Source organism: Protobothrops mucrosquamatus, unplaced genomic scaffold, assembly GCF_001527695.2.
Source record: "Protobothrops mucrosquamatus isolate PMUCROS unplaced genomic scaffold, P.Mucros_1.0 scaffold1217, whole genome shotgun sequence".
Classification (NCBI taxonomy): Eukaryota; Metazoa; Chordata; class Lepidosauria; order Squamata; family Viperidae; genus Protobothrops; species Protobothrops mucrosquamatus.
Window position 1 is genome coordinate 377038 of NW_015387425.1, and position 18307 is coordinate 395344.

Here is an 18307-nt window from a genome sequence, read left to right on the forward strand (position 1 = left end):
TTCTTCTTCTTCTTCTTCTTCTTCTTCTTCTTCTTCTTCTTCTTCTTCTTCTTCTTCTTCTTCTTCTTCTTCTTCTTCTCAATATGTTTCTGAGTGAGCTGAAATTCAACAGAACAATTCTCTCTCTCTCGGCAGATTCTGCAGCGTAAAAGAGCGAGTGGGCTTTTAAATGATCCCCTGTGGAACTGGACATTGGATTGATTGAACAAAATTACAATCCGCCCCCTCCCGATTGGTGAGTGGCAGGGACCATAATAAAATTAGTCAACCAATAAAATAAAAGTGGTACACAGTTTTAGGCAGGCCAACCCTTTTACAGGCACAATGATGTCATCAGCTACCAAAGACTCTCTTAGAGACCTTTGCAAATTCATGCTTGGTCCGGTAAAGGAGTTGCCGGATAGCTAAATCAATAAAAGAACTGATCTTCCCATGTTGCAGACTTATTGGAAATCCATGAAATTGGACCAGGGAGGGGAACGATCAGACAGAGAGGAAGAGAGAAGCTGAAATTGATCAAGGCTACAGAGACCAGCGCTAACGGCTTTTTCCTACAAGATTCTTCTCCCCGGCGTCCTCAGTTGCATCATTGTGTTTCTCTCTGAAGTGGCCTAGCAGCCAACACAACATGATTCAAGATGAGTTCATCCTTTTTCTTCCCTCTCCAAGGAGAAAATGTATCTATTAATTTAATTAATATTAAAATCAACCCAGTTTGGTTAAGGCATCAGGCTAGTGAGTGGGAGACTGTGAGTTCCAGTCCCGCCTTAAGCATGAAAGCTGGCTGGGTGACCTTGGACCAAACAGCAGGAGACTCTGAGTTCTAGTTCTGCCTCTGGCAGAAAAGCTGGCTGGGTGACTTTGGGCCAATCACCAGGAGACTCTGAGTTCTAGTCCTGCCTCAGGCACAGAAACCAACAGGGTGACTTTGGGCCAATCACCAGGAAGCTGTAAGTTCTAGTCCCGCCTTAGGCATGAAAACCAGTTGGTTGACTTTGGGCCCATCACCAGGAGACGGTGAGTTCTAGTCCCACCTTAGTCACGCTAGCCAGCTGGGTGATCTTGCCCCGTTCCTTTCTGTCAACCCAACCCACCTCACAGGTGGGTTGGGTTGAGAAAATAGGAAGACAGAGGGTGTATTGGATATGTTTGCTACCTGGAGTTATTCCTAAAAATAATAAAGGCAGAAATACAAATAGATAAATAAAACCTGAGCTTATAGAAGGCAGGGCATGTAATGGGGTTCAATCAATTAGGGTCTTCCATCTGGTGGGACCACAACAAAGATCCTTCTTGGGGGGTGAGCCCTTCTTTATGGAACATTGTTCATTCAGAGCATGCTTGGCCCCCACCCTGCTGCTTTTCTGAAAGGCCCTAGAAATGTGGTTTTTTTCACCAGGCCTGGGAACCCCGAACGGAGATGGAGCCGATGAAGCGACCGATTTGACTGTATTCCTGTCATTGGGAGATTTGATATCGTAGATTTTTTAATGTGGTAAGCAGCCCAGATATGCTTATTGGGAGAGTCGGACACCCGTGTAAATTTCTTTAATAAACAAACAATAAAATGCATGAAAATAAAGGCAGGTTCTCCACACACACGCCCCAAAACTCACAAGGCAAACCTCTTACGTCTTTCAACAAACATTTCCCCCCAATTTGGGTGATACACCTGGCTAGTTGAGGGAGGCTTTTCATTTCATCCTCGTGGCTGCGCTAGAGGAAAAAAATATTTCTGGGCAAAAAAAAAACCCCCAACCCAGATCAAATACGATGCTAACCCTTGTAAACTTTTCATTTGCTCCCCAAAGAGAGAGACAGCTTGAGCATCTGGATATTTTCCCTCCCCTCCTTTGATTGGATTTGATTTCGTTGTGAGTTACACAATGACAATAAAGACGTTCTATTCTATTCTATTGATTGACCTAGGACGGGGAGGGGGGGTTAACTATTTCTCCCCATTTATTATCCAGGTTGCAGCAAAACAGACATCCTTTCTCAAAGAGAGCCATTGTGACGCCCGGATTCTTCCCACCGTTGCGGGCGCTCTTATAGCCTCGAGCGGAATTCTCCGCATAATCTTTTAAGAAGCAGAAATGTTGTTTATTTTCCCAGGAACAATCCGAGATGGTCTGCATAGTCAGAATGCCTGGTTGGTCGGTCTGAAAAGATTCTGACCCCTCTCTTTCCTCCCTGGGCAGCGGCTTCTACGACACCTCAACTTACAACAGTCCGTTTAGTAACCATTTTTCAGTGCCTCAGCACTGCCTTAGTGCCTCAGCACGGAAATAAGTTGACTTATGACCGTTTTTCACACAATTACGACCGTTGCAGGATCCCCATGGACTTGTGATCAAAATTCAGACAGTTGGAAACTGGAAATTGACTCGTATTTATGACCCCAGGTTGCGGCGTCCTGGGGTCGTGGGACCCCCTTCTGCGACCTTCTGACAAGCAAAGTCAATGGGTTCATTTAACAACCGGGTTACTAACTTAATAGCTGAGGCAATTCAGTTTAACAACTGTGGCACGAAAGGTTGTAGAATGGGGCAAAATTCACTTAAGAACCGTCTCGCTTAGCAACGGAAATTTTGTGTTCAGTTGTCGTCATAATTTGAGAACAACCGGTATTGTGTATTTATCTCACAAAGGCTGTTTCTCCTAAAGGACCTCCAGACACGTTCCTGCAGTTTCACTCATGGAGGTTTGTTCGATACAGGTTGTCCCTGTTTAGCGACAATTGGCATCAGCAACGTGGTCATTAAGGGAATCCACAACTGTGCTTACGGTCTTCCTTCAGCTTTCTTCCATTTTGCTGAACTGGTAAGGTTATCAGTGGGGGGAAAGGTTGCAAATTCACTTTTTCACCAATGTCATCACTGTGAACAGCCACTAACCAAGTCAGTCACTGAGGACTGCCTGTATTCAGATACACACCCATACACATCCTGTTGCAGCCAGAACCCAACACAGCTCATTTCTCACATGGGCAGAGAGAAAAATAAGGCTAAACCTTTTAATAAAAACTCAGTACAGAGTACAGAAATCTAACAGCGTAATTTCTGATTATTGGCTTAAGTTTTTAATGTTCTAATATCAACACCAGTCCAAACATTCTATCCAAAAGCACTGCAATCTTCTTTTCTTTTTTTTAAAGGAAAAACTATCCCAAAACTACGGAAACAGCTGGAAGACAAACCCCACCATCATTCCTACCAAGCTGTCATTTGCTGAATTTCTGCAACCTTTTCCACGAATAACTTTCTCTTAAAACGAAACGCAAATGAGGCAATGTACAATAGGTACGACTGCAGATCCTGGGATTAAAACTGAAGGTCAGGAGGGATTTTTTTGGTGCACTGTCTCCGGTTGGTCTTCGGGTTTCTCTTCCTTTAGGTCTTTAAATCCCAGTTTTTCCAGTGGCTCTTTGACCATCAGTTCCCTTGAAGAAATCAAACAAAATTGAATAAATGGTTAGGCTTCAAAGCTGCACATTTAGCCATGATCGTTCCCACTGCTGAATAATTTAGTCTCTCTAAAAGCAATCACGCATACACACCCCAAAGGATTCTATCGAGCACATTTGTGCGCATTTGTGTGCGTGTGTGTACGATAAACTCTAAAACATATACAGAAGCTCTTGTATATGGTACAGGACAAGAGAATGTAGCTTCCTACGAACCCCAGCATTTCCTTTTAATTAGTACATTTCTGCTTCTTCTGTAAGTAAAAATACACTTAACATTTGGCAGGCAGTGGTTCACAAAACCAAAGAACCAAGCTTTTCTTGAAGCAACGTTGCCTTTTTATATTATTATTGTTATTTATTAAATGTACATGCTGCTCAACTTAAAAGTAACTCTGGGCTGCTTGGAGGAGGAGCTTTATTCCCCAGAGGGGGGAAAAAAGGTGGTGGTGGGGGATGAAATTCCCTTCCTTTCTCGAGATTGCACAGATCAAAGATGTCTAAAGAGCTAATTTAGCCAATCCTGATCCTTGCAGAGCGAGCCAAACCTCCATTAACCTCACCAGTTCTCACCTCTCCATTCGGCATTCTAGATATTCTTTCGACTCCTGTCTGCACAATCCGTTCTCAAAGTGATTTGCCTGCAGACACTTCATGAATTTTTCTTTGAAAAGCGTACATTCGCCTGTAAAAAAAACCCCAAAAAACCCTTTTGTTTGTCTCCTTTTAGATTATTTAGAAGAAGAAAAATACTCCTGAAATTAAGAGTACCCAAAACGAAGAGTGTATTCCAGAGACGGGATGAGAACAGTCTGTAAAAAAGGATGCAAGTTCAAGGCAAGACATCCAGACATTTCACAAACCATGGCTTATTTACAAATGTTCACCCCATACTATATCAAGGCTCATCCCGAGAGGCGAAGCCTTCTTTTGACTCTGCTCTGCAATTCAAAGCCCACCCACCTGATTTCCCTGCAACTGCTCTCATCCCTCCTAGCCAGTGCTGGCTGGGGATAATGGGAGTTGCGGTCCAATAGGCTATTGCAGGCAAACCATTGTTGAAAGTGATTTACATGAAGTGGCTGCATCCAGTTTTGGAATGGGGGAAGTCTAATTGGATTGACACGTAGGAGATGTGCAAGCTTGCTTTTCTTCAGCCATCTTTAGGCTGGGAGTTATGGAAGGGGTAGTCCCCATGCATCAGAAGTAAAATACTGGGGTCTCTTAAAGGTGGGGGAGGGGGGGAGAGAAAAAAGAAATCTCCCTATAGTCTAAAATAGTATTTTTCGAACTTGGCCACTTCATGGCGTATGGACGTCAACTCCCAGAATCCCCCAGCCAACATGGCTGACTAGGGAATTCTGGGAGTTGAAGTCACCAAGTCTTAAAGCAACTGAAACTGGGAAACCTTATCCTAGACTGGCGACGCTCTAGATTCGCCATCTCTATGGTGGGAGTTCTGGTCGCCGGGGAGTCCAGTCTCTCGCTCGCGCATGCGCACTGCCCCTCCCTCACCGAAGTGATCCAAGGGGAAGGCGCCCTTGTCCGGCGGCCTCGGCTTGAAGCTTTTCGCCCCGAAAACCATGGTGGACATGGCGGAGACGGACGAACCGACGGGCCAGGCCCGCCGCCGCTGCTACGATAGCGGTTTTCCTCCCCCACACTTCCGGAAAGAGGGAGCTCCGCCCAGTCCTGGCAGCGGAGCGCCGAGCCAGGCCAGGCCAGGCCGAAGGAGGGGAGAGCCGAGCGCATCGAGCGGAACGCTTAGCCCCGCCCCTTTAGAACACTCCCTCTCTCCCTCCCTCCCCCCTCTCTCTCTCTCCCCCCCACAACAACCCTGTGAGGTGGACCCTGTGAGGTAAATTATTTTTCTTTTTTTAATTATTTTCTTCTTTTTCTTTATTATTATCTTCTTTCATTATTTTCTATAATGATTACAGGCGTTATTTTTCTCTTCTAATTTTTTTTTTTTTTTAGAAAAAAAAGAAGAAGCATGACCTTTATTATAAAAATGACCCTTTTCATTCTGGCTGTTTTTTTAGACATGGTTTTATAGATGACTTTCCACCGGTTTTTTTCCCCCTTTTCTTTGGCGTGGAGGGCGGAGAGCAGCCCTACAGAGGTGTCCCGGGAAAGGCAGGTGACGATGGAGATCGCCAATCCCATAAATAAGAGGTGTTTTTTTTTCTTTATAGTTCGAATTGATTATTTTTTAATGGAGCGGAAGTATACAAAGGAAAGAATACGGAAAATTTTTTTTAAAAAAGAAGAGAAACGGAATGAAAACATTCTGTCTGTTGAGCAATCGCCATCTTCCCTTCCCTTTTTGACCCTTTTTAATCCAGAAATCCTGGATTAAATTCAGTCTTTTCTTCTTTCAACAATAAGTCTATATTAGGTTTCCAGTTTCTCAAAATAAAAGTGTGCTGTTTTCTCCCCCTCACCTCCACACCCGATTANTTCTTCTTCTTCTTCTTCTTCTTCTTCTTCTTCTTCTTCTTCTTCTTCTTCTTCTTCTTCTTCTTCTTCTTCTTCTTCTCAATATGTTTCTGAGTGAGCTGAAATTCAACAGAACGATTTTCTCTCTCTCGGCAGATTCTGCAGCGTAAAAGAGCGAGTGGGTTTTTAAATGATCCCCTGTGGAAGTGGACATTGGATTGATTGAACAAAATTACAATCCGCCCCCTCCCGATTGGTGAGTGGCAGGGACCATAATAAAATTAGTCAACCAATAAAATAAAAGTGGTACACAGTTTTAGGCAGGCCAACCCTTTTACAGGCACAATGACGTCGTCAGCTAGCAAAGACTCTCTTAGAGACCTTTGCAAATTCATGCTTGGTCCGGTAAAGGAGTTGCCGGATTGCTAAATCAATAAAAGAATTGATCTTCCCATGTTGCAGACTTATTGGAAATCCATGAAATTGGACCAGGGAGGGGAACGATCAGGCAGAGAGGAAGAAAGAAGCTGAAATTGATCAAGGCTACAGAGACCAGCGCCAACGGCTTTTTCCTACAAGATTCTTCTCCCCGGCGTCCTCAGTTGCATCATTGTGTTTCTCTCTGAAGTGGCCTAGCAGCCAACACAACATGATTCAAGATGAGTTCATCCTTTTTCTTCCCTCTCCAAGGAGAAAATGTATCTATTAATTTAATTAATATTAAAATCAACCCAGTTTGGTTAAGGCATCAGGCTAGTGAGTGGGAGACTGTGAGTTCAGTCCCGCCTTAAGCATGAAAGCTGGCTGGGTGACCTTGGACCAAACAGCAGGAGACTCTGAGTTCTAGTTCTGCCTCTGGCAGAAAAGCTGGCTGGGTGACTTTGGGCCAATCACCAGGAGACTCTGAGTTCTAGTCCTGCCTCAGGCACAGAAACCAACAGGGTGACTTTGGGCCAATCACCAGGAAGCTGTAAGTTCTAGTCCCGCCTTAGGCATGAAAACCAGTTGGTTGACTTTGGGCCAATCACCAGGAGACGGTGAGTTCTAGTCCCGCCTTAGTCACGATAGCCAGCTGGGTGATTTTGGCCCGTTCCTTTCTGTCAACCCAACCCACCTCACAGGACTGTTGTTGAGAAAATAGGAAGACAGAGGGTGTATTGGATATGTTTGCTACCTGGAGTTATTCCTAAAAATAATAAAGGCAGAAATACAAATAGATAAATAAAACCTGAGCTTATAGAAGGCAGGGCATGTAACGGGGTTCAATCAATTAGGGTCTTCCATCTGGTGGGACCACAACAAAGATCCTTCCAGGGGGGTGACCCCTTCTTTATGGAACATTGTTCATTCAGAGCATGCTTGGCCCCCACCCTGCTGCTTTTCTGAAAGGCCCTAGAAATGTGGTTTTTTCACCAGGCCTGGGAACCCCGAACGGAGATGGAGCCGATGAAGCGACCGATTTGATTGTATTCCTGTCATTGGGAGATTTGATATCGTAGATTTTTTAATGTGGTAAGCAGCCCAGATATGCTTATTGGGAGAGTCGGACACCCGTGTAAATTTCTTTAATAAACAAACAATAAAATGCATGAAAATAAAGGCAGGTTCTCCACACACACGCCCCAAAACTCACAAGGCAAACCTCTTACGTCTTTCAACAAACATTTCCCCCCAATTTGGGTGATACACCTGGCTAGTTGAGGGAGGCTTTTCATTTCATCCTCGTGGCTGCGCTAGAGGAAAAAAATATTTCTGGGCAAAAAAAAAAAAACCCCAACCCAGATCAAATACGATGCTAACCCTTGTAAACTTTTCATTTGCTCCCCAAAGAGAGAGACAGCTTGAGCATCTGGATATTTTCCCTCCCCTCCTTTGATTGGATTTGATTTCGTTGTGAGTTACACAATGACAATAAAGACGTTCTATTCTATTCTATTGATTGACCTAGGACGGGGAGGGGGGGTTAACTATTTCTCCCCATTTATTATCCAGGTTGCAGCAAAACAGACATCCTTTCTCAAAGAGAACCATTGTGACGCCCGGATTCTTCCCACCGTTGCGGGTGCTCTTATAGCCTCGAGCGGAATTCTCCGCATAATCTTTTAAGAAGCAGAAATGTTGTTTATTTTCCCAGGAACAATCCGAGATGGCCTGCATAGTCAGAATGCCTGGTTGGTCGGTCTGAAAAGATTCTGACCCCTCTTTCCTCCCCGGGCAGCGGCTTCTACGACACCTCAACTTACAGCAGTCCGTTTAGTAACCATTTTTCAGTGCCTCAGCACTGCCTTAGTGCCTCAGCACGGAAATAAGTTGACTTATGACCGTTTTTCACACAATTACGACCGTTGCAGGATCCCCGTGATCAAAATTCAGACAGTTGGAAACTGGAAACTGACTCGTATTTATGACGGTTGCGGCGTCCTGGGGTCGTGGGACCCCCTTCTGCGACCTTCTGACAAGCAAAGTCAATGGGTTCATTTAACAACTGGGTTACTAACTTAATAACTGAGGCAATTCATTTAACAACTGTGGCATGAAAGGTTGTAGAATGGGGCAAAATTCACTTAAGAACCGTCTCGCTTAGCAACGGAAATTTTGTGTTCAGTTGTCGTCATAATTTGAGAACAACCGGTATTGTGTATTTATCTCACAAAGGCTGTTTCTCCTAAAGGACCTCCAGACACGTTCCTGCAGTTTCACTCATGGAGGTTTGTTCGATACAGGTTGTCCCCGTTTAGTGACAATTGGGATCAGCAACATGGTCATTAAGGGAATCCACAACTGTGCTTACAATCTTCCTTCAGCTTTCCTCCGTTTTGCTAAACTGTGAAGGTTATCAGTGGGGGGAAAGGTTGCAAATTTACTTTTTCACCAATGTCATCACTGTGAACAGCCACTAACCAAGTCAGTCACTAACTGAGGACTGCCTGTATTCAGATACACACCCATACACATCCTGTTGCAGCCAGAACCCAACAGAGCTCATTTCTCACATGGGCAGAGAGAAAAATAAGGCTAAACCTTTTAATAAAAACTCAGTACAGAGTACAGAAATCTAACAGCGTAATTTCTGATTATTGGCTTAAGTTTTTAATGTTCTAATATCAACACCAGTCCAAACAGTCTATCCAAAAGCACTGCAATCTTCTTTTCTTTTTTTTAAAGGAAAAACTATCCCAAAACTACGGAAACAGCTGGAAAACAAACCCCACCATCATTCCTACCAAGCTGTCATTTGCTGAATTTCTGTAACCTTTTCCAAGAATAACTTTCTCTTAAAACGAAACGCAAAAGGGGCAATGTACAATAGGTACGACTGCAGATCCTGGGATTAAGACGAAAGGTCAGGAGGGATTTTTTTGTTGCACTGTCTCCGGTTGGTCTTCGGATTTCTCTTCCTTTAGGTCTTTAAATCCCAGTTTTTCCAGTGGCTCTTTGACCATCAGTTCCCTTGAAGAAATCAAACAAAATTGAATAAATGGTTAGGCTTCAAAGCTGCACATTTAGCCACGATCGTTCCCACTGCTGAATAATTTAGTCTCTCTAAAAGCAATCACGCATACACACCCCAAAGGATTCTATCGAACACATTTGTGTGTGTGTGTACGATAAACTCTAAAACATATACAGAAGCTCTTGTATATGGTACAGGACAAGAGAATGTAGCTTCCTACGAACCCCAGCATTTCCTTTTAATTAGTACATTTCTGCTTCTTCTGTAAGTAAAAATACACTTAACATTTGGCAGGCAGTGGTTCACAAGACCAAAGAACCAAGCTTTTCTTGAAGCAATGTTGCCTTTTTATATTATTATTATTATTGTTATTTATTAAATGTACATGCTGCTCAACTTAAAAGTAACTCTGGGCTGCTTAGAGGAGGAGCTTTATTCCCCAGAGGGGGAAAAAAAGGTGGTGGTGGGGAATGAAATTGCCTTCCTTTCTCGAGATTGCACAGATCAAAGATGTCTAAAGAGCTAATTTAGCCAATCCTGATCCTTGCAGGGCGAGCCAAACCTCCATTAACCTCACCAGTTCTCACCTCTCCATTCGGCATTCTAGATATTCTTTCGACTCCTGTCTGCACAATCCGTTCTCAAAGTGATTTGCCTGCAGACACTTCATGAATTTTTCTTTGAAAAGCGTACATTCGCCTGTAAAAAACAAACAAACCCCTTTTTTGTTTGTTTCCGTTTAGAAGAAGAAGAAAAAATACGCCTGAAATTAAGAGTACCCAAAACGAAGAGTGTATTCCAGAGACGGGATGAGAACAGTCTGTAAAAAAGGATGCAAGTTCAAGGCAAGACATCCAGACATTTCACAAACCATGGCTTATTTACAAATGTTCACCCCATACTATATCAAGGCTCATCCCGAGAGGTGAAGCCTTCTTTTGACTCTGCTTTCACCCGCCTGATTTCCCTGCAACTGCTCTCATCCCTCCTAGCCAGTGCTGGCTGGGGATAATGGGAGTTGCGGTCCAATAGGCTATTGCAGGCAAACCATTGTTGAAAGTGATTTACATGAAGTGGCTGCGTCCAGTTTTGGAATGGGGGAAGTCTAATTGGATTGACACGTAGGAGATGCGCACGCTTGCTTTTCTTCAGCCATCTTTAGGCTGGGAGTTATGGAAGGGGTAGTCCCCATGCATCAGAAGGAAAATACTGGGGTCTCTTAGGAGGGGGGGGGAGAGAAAAAAGAAATCTCCCTATAGTCTAAAATAGTATTTTTTGAACTTGGCCACTTCATGGCGTATGGACGTCAACTCCCAGAATCCCCCAGCCAACATGGCTGACTAGGGAATTCTGGGAGTTGAAGTCACCCGGTCTTAAAGCAACTGAAACTGGGAAACCTTATCCTAGACTGGCGGCGCTCTAGATTCGCCATCTCTATGGTGGGAGTTCTGGTCGCCGGGAGGTCCAGTCTCTCGCTCGCGCATGCGCACTGCCCCTCCCTCACCGAAGTGATCCAAGGGGAAGGCGCCCTTGTCCGGCGGCCTCGGCTTGAAGCTTTTCGCCCCGAAAACCATGGTGGACATGGCGGAGACGGACGAACCGACGGGCCAGGCCCGCCGCCGCTGCTACGATAGCGGTTTTCCTCCCCCACACTTCCGGAAAGAGGGAGCCCCGCCCAGTCCTGGCAGCGGAGCGCCGAGCCAGGCCAGGCCAGGCCGAAGGAGGGGAGAGCCGAGCGCATCGAGCGGAACGCTTAGCCCCGCCCCTTTAGAACACTCCCTCTCTCCCTCCCCCCTCCCTCTCTCTCTCCCCCCCACCACAACAACCCTGTGAGGTGGACCCTGTGAGGTAAATTATTTTTCTTTTTTTTATTATTTTTCTTCTTTTTCTTTATTATTATCTTCTTTCATTATTTTCTATAATGATTACAGGCGTTATTTTTCTCTTTTAATCATTTTTTTTTTTTTTAGAAAAAAAAAAGAAGCATGACCTTTATTATAAAAATGACCCTTTTCATTCTGGCTGTTTTTTTAGACATGGTTTTATAGATGACTTTCCACCGTTTTTTCCCCCCCTTTTCTTTGGCGTGGAGGGCGGAGAGCAGCCCTACGGAGGTGTCCCGGGAAAGGCAGGTGACGATGGAGATCGCCTTAAGGACCTAAACCAATCCCATAAATAAGAGATGTTTTTTTTCTTTATAGTTCGAATGGATTATTTTTTAATGGAACAGAAGTATACAAAGGAAAGAATACGGAAAATTTAAAAAATTTTTTCTTCTCTTTGCCTTACTTTTGTAAGACAGACAACTCGTTAGCGGTAGAAGGGAAGGGAAAAACTGGGAAAAATTAGGTCTTTAGGACCTAATTTAAGTCAGAAAAGAAGAAAGTTGTTATTCAGATATAATCCAAAGGTCAAAGAGTTTTATTTTCACACGACAAAAGAGGGGGAGTGGAGGTGTGGGCTAATAACTGGCAAGTGCAGTCAATTTTATAATCCAATCTGAGGGAAAAATTCCATTTCTTTTAATACTTTGCTTGGCTTGATAGGAAAAAGCACCACCGTGACCTGCGGAGCCTTTGATATTGGAGGAACAGCTATAGCTATATCCTTATTATATAATTATTACAGCTAAGAATAATAAGACCGTTGCAGCATCCATTCATGGTCATGTGATTAAAATTCAAGCTACTGACTCAGGTTTATGACGGTCGCGTCCCCTTTTGCGACCTTCTGACAAGCAAAGTGCAATGGGGAAGCCAGCTTCACTTAACAACCGGGTTACTAACTTAACTGCAGTGATTCACTTAACAACGTGGCAAGAAAGGTCATAAAATGGGGCAAAACTCCCTTCACAACTTAGCCACAGAAATTTTTGTTGTAAGTCAAGGACTATCTGTAGTGATTTAAAATGGGTAATATTTCTTTTTCGTCTCGGTGACGTTTATGGAGAAATAATAACGAGGTACGAACTGACGCCGTTCCTAAATCGTTAAAAAGGGTATTAAGTGGCGTGACCACAAAAAATACAATCGCCTCTTATCACCAGTCCTCTGTGCTTCGGATTGCTTTCTTATTCTAGGTCTTGCGACCGTCAATGGAAAAGGACACCTGGATGGTTATATAACCACTGGCTGGAAATATGAATCTGTGTTGTTTTGTGGCAGGGAGCGTGAAAAATCGGCTTTTCTGGGATTGTGAATAAGTGACTCTTCGTTGGAACGCAAACAAAACCTCTTGATCCAACTGGATTTCCCCGTCACGTGAGCTGAGCTGCTTCCAAAGAAAAATAATGAAACTAGGAGAAGAAATATTTTCCACTCTAGATGTCCAGCCCAACTTTAAACTGAATATCTGAAACAAGGTCCTTGGGTGGTTCTCCAAAGGTGGTTGAAATGCAGTTGAAGAGTTGCAAGAAGCCAAGAAACCAAATGCTTTTTGGAGAGTGGAAGAGTTGAGTAACAATTCCCATCTTCCCCAGCCTCTGGTGATGCAGGTAATGGATAATTTAGAGCGTTTGGTTTTATTTATTTATTTGTATCCCGCCTATATAATTTTCACAAATAACTCAAGGCTACAAACATAGTCAACACGCCTTCCTTCTATTTATCCCATAACGATAACCCTGTGAGGTAGGTTGGGCTGAGAGAGGGATTGGCCTGAAGTTACCAGCCAGCTTTCATACCTAAAACGGGACTAGAACTTACCGTCTCCTGGTAATTGGCCCAAAGTCATCCAACTGGCTTTCGTGCCTTAAGTGAGACTAGAACTCACCATCTCCTGGTGATTGGTCCAAAGTCACCCAGCCAGCTTTCATGTCTAAGACAGAACATGTCTAAGACAGAACTAGAACTCACCATCTCCTGGTAATTGGCCCAAAGTCATCCAATTGGCTTTCATGCATTAAATGAAACTAGAACTCACTGTCTCCAGGTGATTGCCCAAACCCAGCTGGTTTCATGCCTAAGGTGGGACTGGCACCCACTGTCTCTTGGTGACTGGCCCGAAGTCATCCAGCTGGCTTTTACAGCTAAAGCAGAACTAGAACTCACAGTCTCGTGATTTTTAGCCTGGTGTCTTAACCACTAGACCAAACTGGATCAACAGAGTGTAACCTTCCCCTCCGGAGGTAAGTTCTCCAGATGTTACTTGGGTTCCCTCCAACTTCCATCAGCCACACCAACAAATGGCAAGGGTTTATAGGAGCTACATCCATGGGTGGGCATGACAGAGGTCACTCATGGAATTATGAGTTGTGTAAAGCCAGATAGAGTTAAAGAAAACTGGGACACAAACAGGTTACATAAATATATATATACACATATTGAGAAGACGGGGCAAGTGATCAGCATCAAGCAAGCCCTGACAGACTTAATCCCTAATTTTAGTAATTTGCAGAGACACGAAGGAATGTAATCTGATCTCTGGACATTAATCTGTGTTTCTGGCAATTTAGTAATGCACCAGAGGAACTCAATGAAAATGTCTGACGAACGGTATTTTTCGGGATAATCTTATGGAGCATGTTAAACTTGGGGAATCTTGGATAATTTTTGGATAATTGTCTCCAGAATTACGAGCTTACTCACAACCAGGAGTGAAAACTGGATGAAATCTCACCAAAAGTGAGAGATTGTAACCAATCTGTAATTTAATATTTGGTGCTTGTGTGGTAAGAGTCTGTCTGTCTGTCTGTCTGTCTCCCTCTCTCTCTCTCTCACTCATCTATCGTCTATCATCTTTTCTTTTTTCTTCTTTCTTTTCCTTCTTTCCTTTATCACACTAGCTCTCTGACTTATTTATTCCTTACTTTAAAATATTTTTTAATCCTCTCTTAGAAACGGGTTTGCCAACACAATTTGCCACTGGGAGAGCAGCCTTCAGCCACCATCTTTTTGCCTCCCAGATTCTCCTTCCTTCTGTCCCTCTCTGCTCCATCTTTAACATTTCGTGGGTCCCTCCCAGAGCACTTTAGTTTTATTGCTATCGGGACAATAAAGCCATCCAAAGATTTTTACAAAGTCGCATCAATTGACTGCCAGAGCTAGAAAACCTCACCGGATAAAAATCCCAGCCACGGTTACAATTAGGAGCGAGCGTAGAAAAAGGGCGTGTGGAAGGTCTTTTTGATTTTTCCAGAGGCCCCCAAGCAAATATTAACCTTTGTGGTGACAGGAAAACGCCTAGAAGACAAATCCCAGCACACAAACTTGAACACAAAAGGCCTGTGAAGGAAACCCCCCCCATAGTGGATGGAAAGAAGGAGAAAAGTCATTAACTTTTTCTTTTTTTTTTCCAGCTGTACACCTGCAGCTTTGCTAAAGAAATTCTCGTCCCACTGTTGTTTGACAGGAAAGCAATGCTTAATAGCTTTGGTTTGAGTGAGATTAATCTCCTGGCTTTTAAGCGTTGTCTTAAAAAATGGTTTACAATACACACGCCTCAGCCAGCCCACATTTTTACCGAAGCACATTAGGCTTAAAAGTAAAGCGCAAATCGCAGGAATGAAGAGCTGAGCTGTCAAGGTTGTACTTGTGGTTAAGACACAAGGCACATCCTTCATCTTCTAAGCTGACCTGCCTTCAGGCAGGTATGTCGCTGACAGGTATTAATCCCTTGGGTGAGATGCAGAAGCTTTCCCATCAGCAGTGGAGGAACCAGCGTCGAAAAATAAGATTTCTAAGGTTTTTTTTTTAAAAAAAGCAAATTATTTTACTGTAGCCAACTAAAGGGGAAAAAATTCTACCCATGTAACTTTGTTCACAATGCGCTGTTATATTTCAAAAGAGGAGGAGGAGGAGGAGGAGGAGGATTGTGGGGTCCTTGGTGCTCTCTGAGCTGGGTTGTTTTGTACTAAGCATTTCATGACCCAACCAGGTAACATCATCAGTGCTATAATGGAGTGGGGTTTGCAGAGAGGAGGAGGAGAAGGAAAGAAGAAGAAGAAGAAGAAGAAGAAGAAGAAGAAGAAGAAGAAGAAGAAGAAGAAGAAGAAGAAGAAGAAGAAGAAGAAGAAGAAGNAATGGAGTGGGGTTTGCAGAGAGGAGGAGGAGGAGGATTGTGGGGTCCTTGGTGCTGTCTGAGCTGGGTTGTTTTGTATTAAGCATTTCATGACCCAACTAGGTAACATCATCAGTGCTAGAAGGGAGTGAGGTTTGTGGGGAGGAGGAGGAGAGAAAGTTTAGATCAAGGTGTCCAACCTTGGCAACTTTAAGATCTGTGGGTTTCAACTCTCAGAATTCCCCAGCCAGCTATGAAATAAAGAGTGCAGGGGGCTTAGCAGAGGACCAATTCTGATGGAAGAAAGCCATCACTGAGATAAAAAAAAGAAAAGAAAACTATATTGGCTGCTGCGCTCGACCAGAGAAGCACGTAGGCCTGCGAGGCAGAAGGTCGAAGCCAAGACAAGCGTCTTCTGGAGAAGCAACCTGCGTCACTTGGGCCATTCCCACCCCTGTTCTCAGCAAGACGCGACTTTTGTACCACATAGTTTCAGCTCGCAATGGAAAACATGCTGTCAATAGTGGGCAGAGGGCCAACCTGGGTGGGCAATGACACACAAACCTTTGGGGAGCTGAGGTGTGTCTCAGTGCAGCAATAATCCTTTGGGATCATACATGTCAAGTCAGCCTGGCATTGAAATACACACACACACACACACAGAGAGAGACTTTGCAGTTCTGGCTTTGATTTGTCCAGATGGTCTCCTGCTTGAGCAGGGGGTTGGACTAGAAGACCTCCAAGGTCCCTTCCAACTCTGTTATTCTGTGTTCTGTATTCTGGTTCTGACTTTGGCCGGGCTCCCTCTCGATCCCTGCTCTGGGTATGTGATTCTTCCACCCACTTTTGCTAAATCCGACCCAGTCTTGTTCCAGCCGAGAACAACGGAGAAATTTCCTGACAATGAGAACAATTCATTACTTGGAGCGGCTGGCCTCCTTCAACTGGAGTTTTTTTTTTTAAAAGAGACTGAACGATCACTTGTCTGAAATGGTCTATAGGGTCTCCTGCTGGAGCAGGGGGGCTGGATTAGGAGACCTCCAAGGTCCCTTCCAACTCTGTTATTTGTTACTTGACAAATGTTCTCTGGAGGCTTTCAAGAAAAGATCAGATGACCCTGTGTCCGGGACGTTATAAGGACTCCTGTCTCAGCCACGGGGTTGGACTAGAAGACCTCCAAGGTCCTTTCCATCCCTAAGATTTCCATAATTCCGTGAGAATGTATTCTCTTTTTTGCCCCTTTCAAGAGAGAAGATAATTTGCCTGAGCTGGGTGTGGTCTATGTTGTGTCCATTTTCATTCACCTTGTACAATACCAACCTCATGGTTCGTTGTTCCTTCGGTAACCCCAAGATGGGATTTGGGGGAACTGCTGCCGAAGGATTCCAGACTTTGAAAAATATACAAAGCCAGGAATTTGGTTGGGCTGCATTCTTTGGAGAACTGCAAGTAGGACAAACGAGGACCTGCCCTCTCTGCTTTCAACTCTTGACAAAACATTCCCAGTCAAGCATGGCAAAGAAATATATTCTACCTGGCTGGAGCACCTACTGCAGAGAAGTCAGAGGCCACCACCAACCTGCCAGGTGAAGAAACTCAACAGGAATATTAAGTTGAAGTGTTGGGACTTGTTTGCAGGGAAACCCACCCAGGTTGGTTGACTGAATGCCAGGGCTCTTCAAACTTGGCAACTTTAAGACTTGTGGACTTCAACTCCCAGAATTGCTCAGTTGCCAATAATACAATCCATTATTTATTTTATTTTTATTTATCTGGAAAATGTATATGACCGTCCAATACCCTCACGTCGACTTGGGCAGCTTACAGAAATAAAAACCCAAATACGAAACCCGTTGAATCCCCCCCCCCACACACACACCAGGGAAAACAATCAAACCAATCATTTGATGGGCCCCCGTATCAACCTGGGGTCACCAGGACCGTTGGCGGAATCATGTCTTCAGGGCCTAAAGAAATAATGTCAAGATGAGAGTTTTATTTCCCCAGGGATGATGTTCCACAGGGAGGGAGCCACCGCGGAGAAGGCCCTTCGCCTTGCTCCCTCTAGATCAGGAGTCTTCAAACGTGGCCCTTTTAGGACTTGTGGACTTCAACTCCCAGAATTCCTCAGCCAGCGATGCTGGGAGTTGAAGTCCACAAGTCATAAAAGGGCCACGTTTGAAGACCCCTACTCTAGATGGACCTCCTTAAGAGAGGGGACTCATAACATCCTCCCCGGTCTGCTGAGTTGGGTAGATGGGAAAAGACAGTCCTTCAAATAACCAAACCTTGTAGGACCTTGAAGATGACCACCAACACTTATGGAAGTGTGAAACCAAGCTTAACCAGATAAAGACCTGAAAAGGGATGGGTTGCTTACTGTCAGGGGGTCTTGATCGTACTCAGCATTCTTGGCAGGTGGAGGCTATCATCCCAAAGATGGTTTTTTTTTTCAAAAGACAACTGGACTTAGTTTTTCCTTGAAGAACTTTCGCGTTTCATCCAAGAAGCTTCTTTGCTTTTTGGAAAAAGCACCTTTGGGAAAACCATGACCTGGATGACTTGAGAATCTCCATAGAGATTCATGGGTGCTATTATGTTTTCCCACTCACAATAGCTCCATGACATGAACCCATTCTGAAAAATGTCCTTTGGCTCCTGAAGTAGATCCAAAACCTGGATGGGTCCGAAACGGTAGCTTTGATGACCTCCTTACCTGCTTCAGGGATAAGGGACCCACGGAGCCAGTAACTTAAAACTGCTTTTATTCTCCAATCAGAAACTGCTTAAACCACATTCTCCAGAAGTGGTTAAAGAGGGTGGGGTTTAACAGTCTTTCTCGTTCACATGTCTGCAGCCCAGACTTATAAAGCTCAGCGCTGGCAAAGGGTGAACAAAAACGAGGCAGCCGGTGCCCAGGTTGCTATCCGCCACACCTGGGCCAACGTTTC

The 18307-nt window shown here is 44.2% G+C and overlaps 2 protein-coding genes across 2 annotated transcripts; both read right to left on the reverse strand.

Moving 5' to 3' along the window:
* Positions 1–3002: 3002 nt before the first annotated feature.
* Positions 3003–5138, reverse strand: LOC107291893 (cytochrome c oxidase assembly protein COX19). The gene is made up of 3 exons (XM_015820934.1): positions 4982–5138; positions 4040–4151; positions 3003–3442 (listed from the first exon to the last, which is right to left on the reverse strand). Exons 1-3 carry the CDS (start codon positions 5058–5060, stop codon positions 3337–3339), a joined length of 297 nt encoding a protein of 98 aa, XP_015676420.1. The 5' UTR covers positions 5061–5138; the 3' UTR covers positions 3003–3336.
* A 3777-nt stretch (positions 5139–8915) lies between these two features.
* On the reverse strand, positions 8916–11030 carry LOC107291894 (cytochrome c oxidase assembly protein COX19-like). Its single transcript, XM_015820935.1, has 3 exons — positions 10864–11030; positions 9947–10058; positions 8916–9355 (listed from the first exon to the last, which is right to left on the reverse strand). Exons 1-3 carry the CDS (start codon positions 10940–10942, stop codon positions 9250–9252), a joined length of 297 nt encoding a protein of 98 aa, XP_015676421.1. The 5' UTR covers positions 10943–11030; the 3' UTR covers positions 8916–9249.
* Between the last annotated feature and the right edge of the window lie 7277 nt (positions 11031–18307).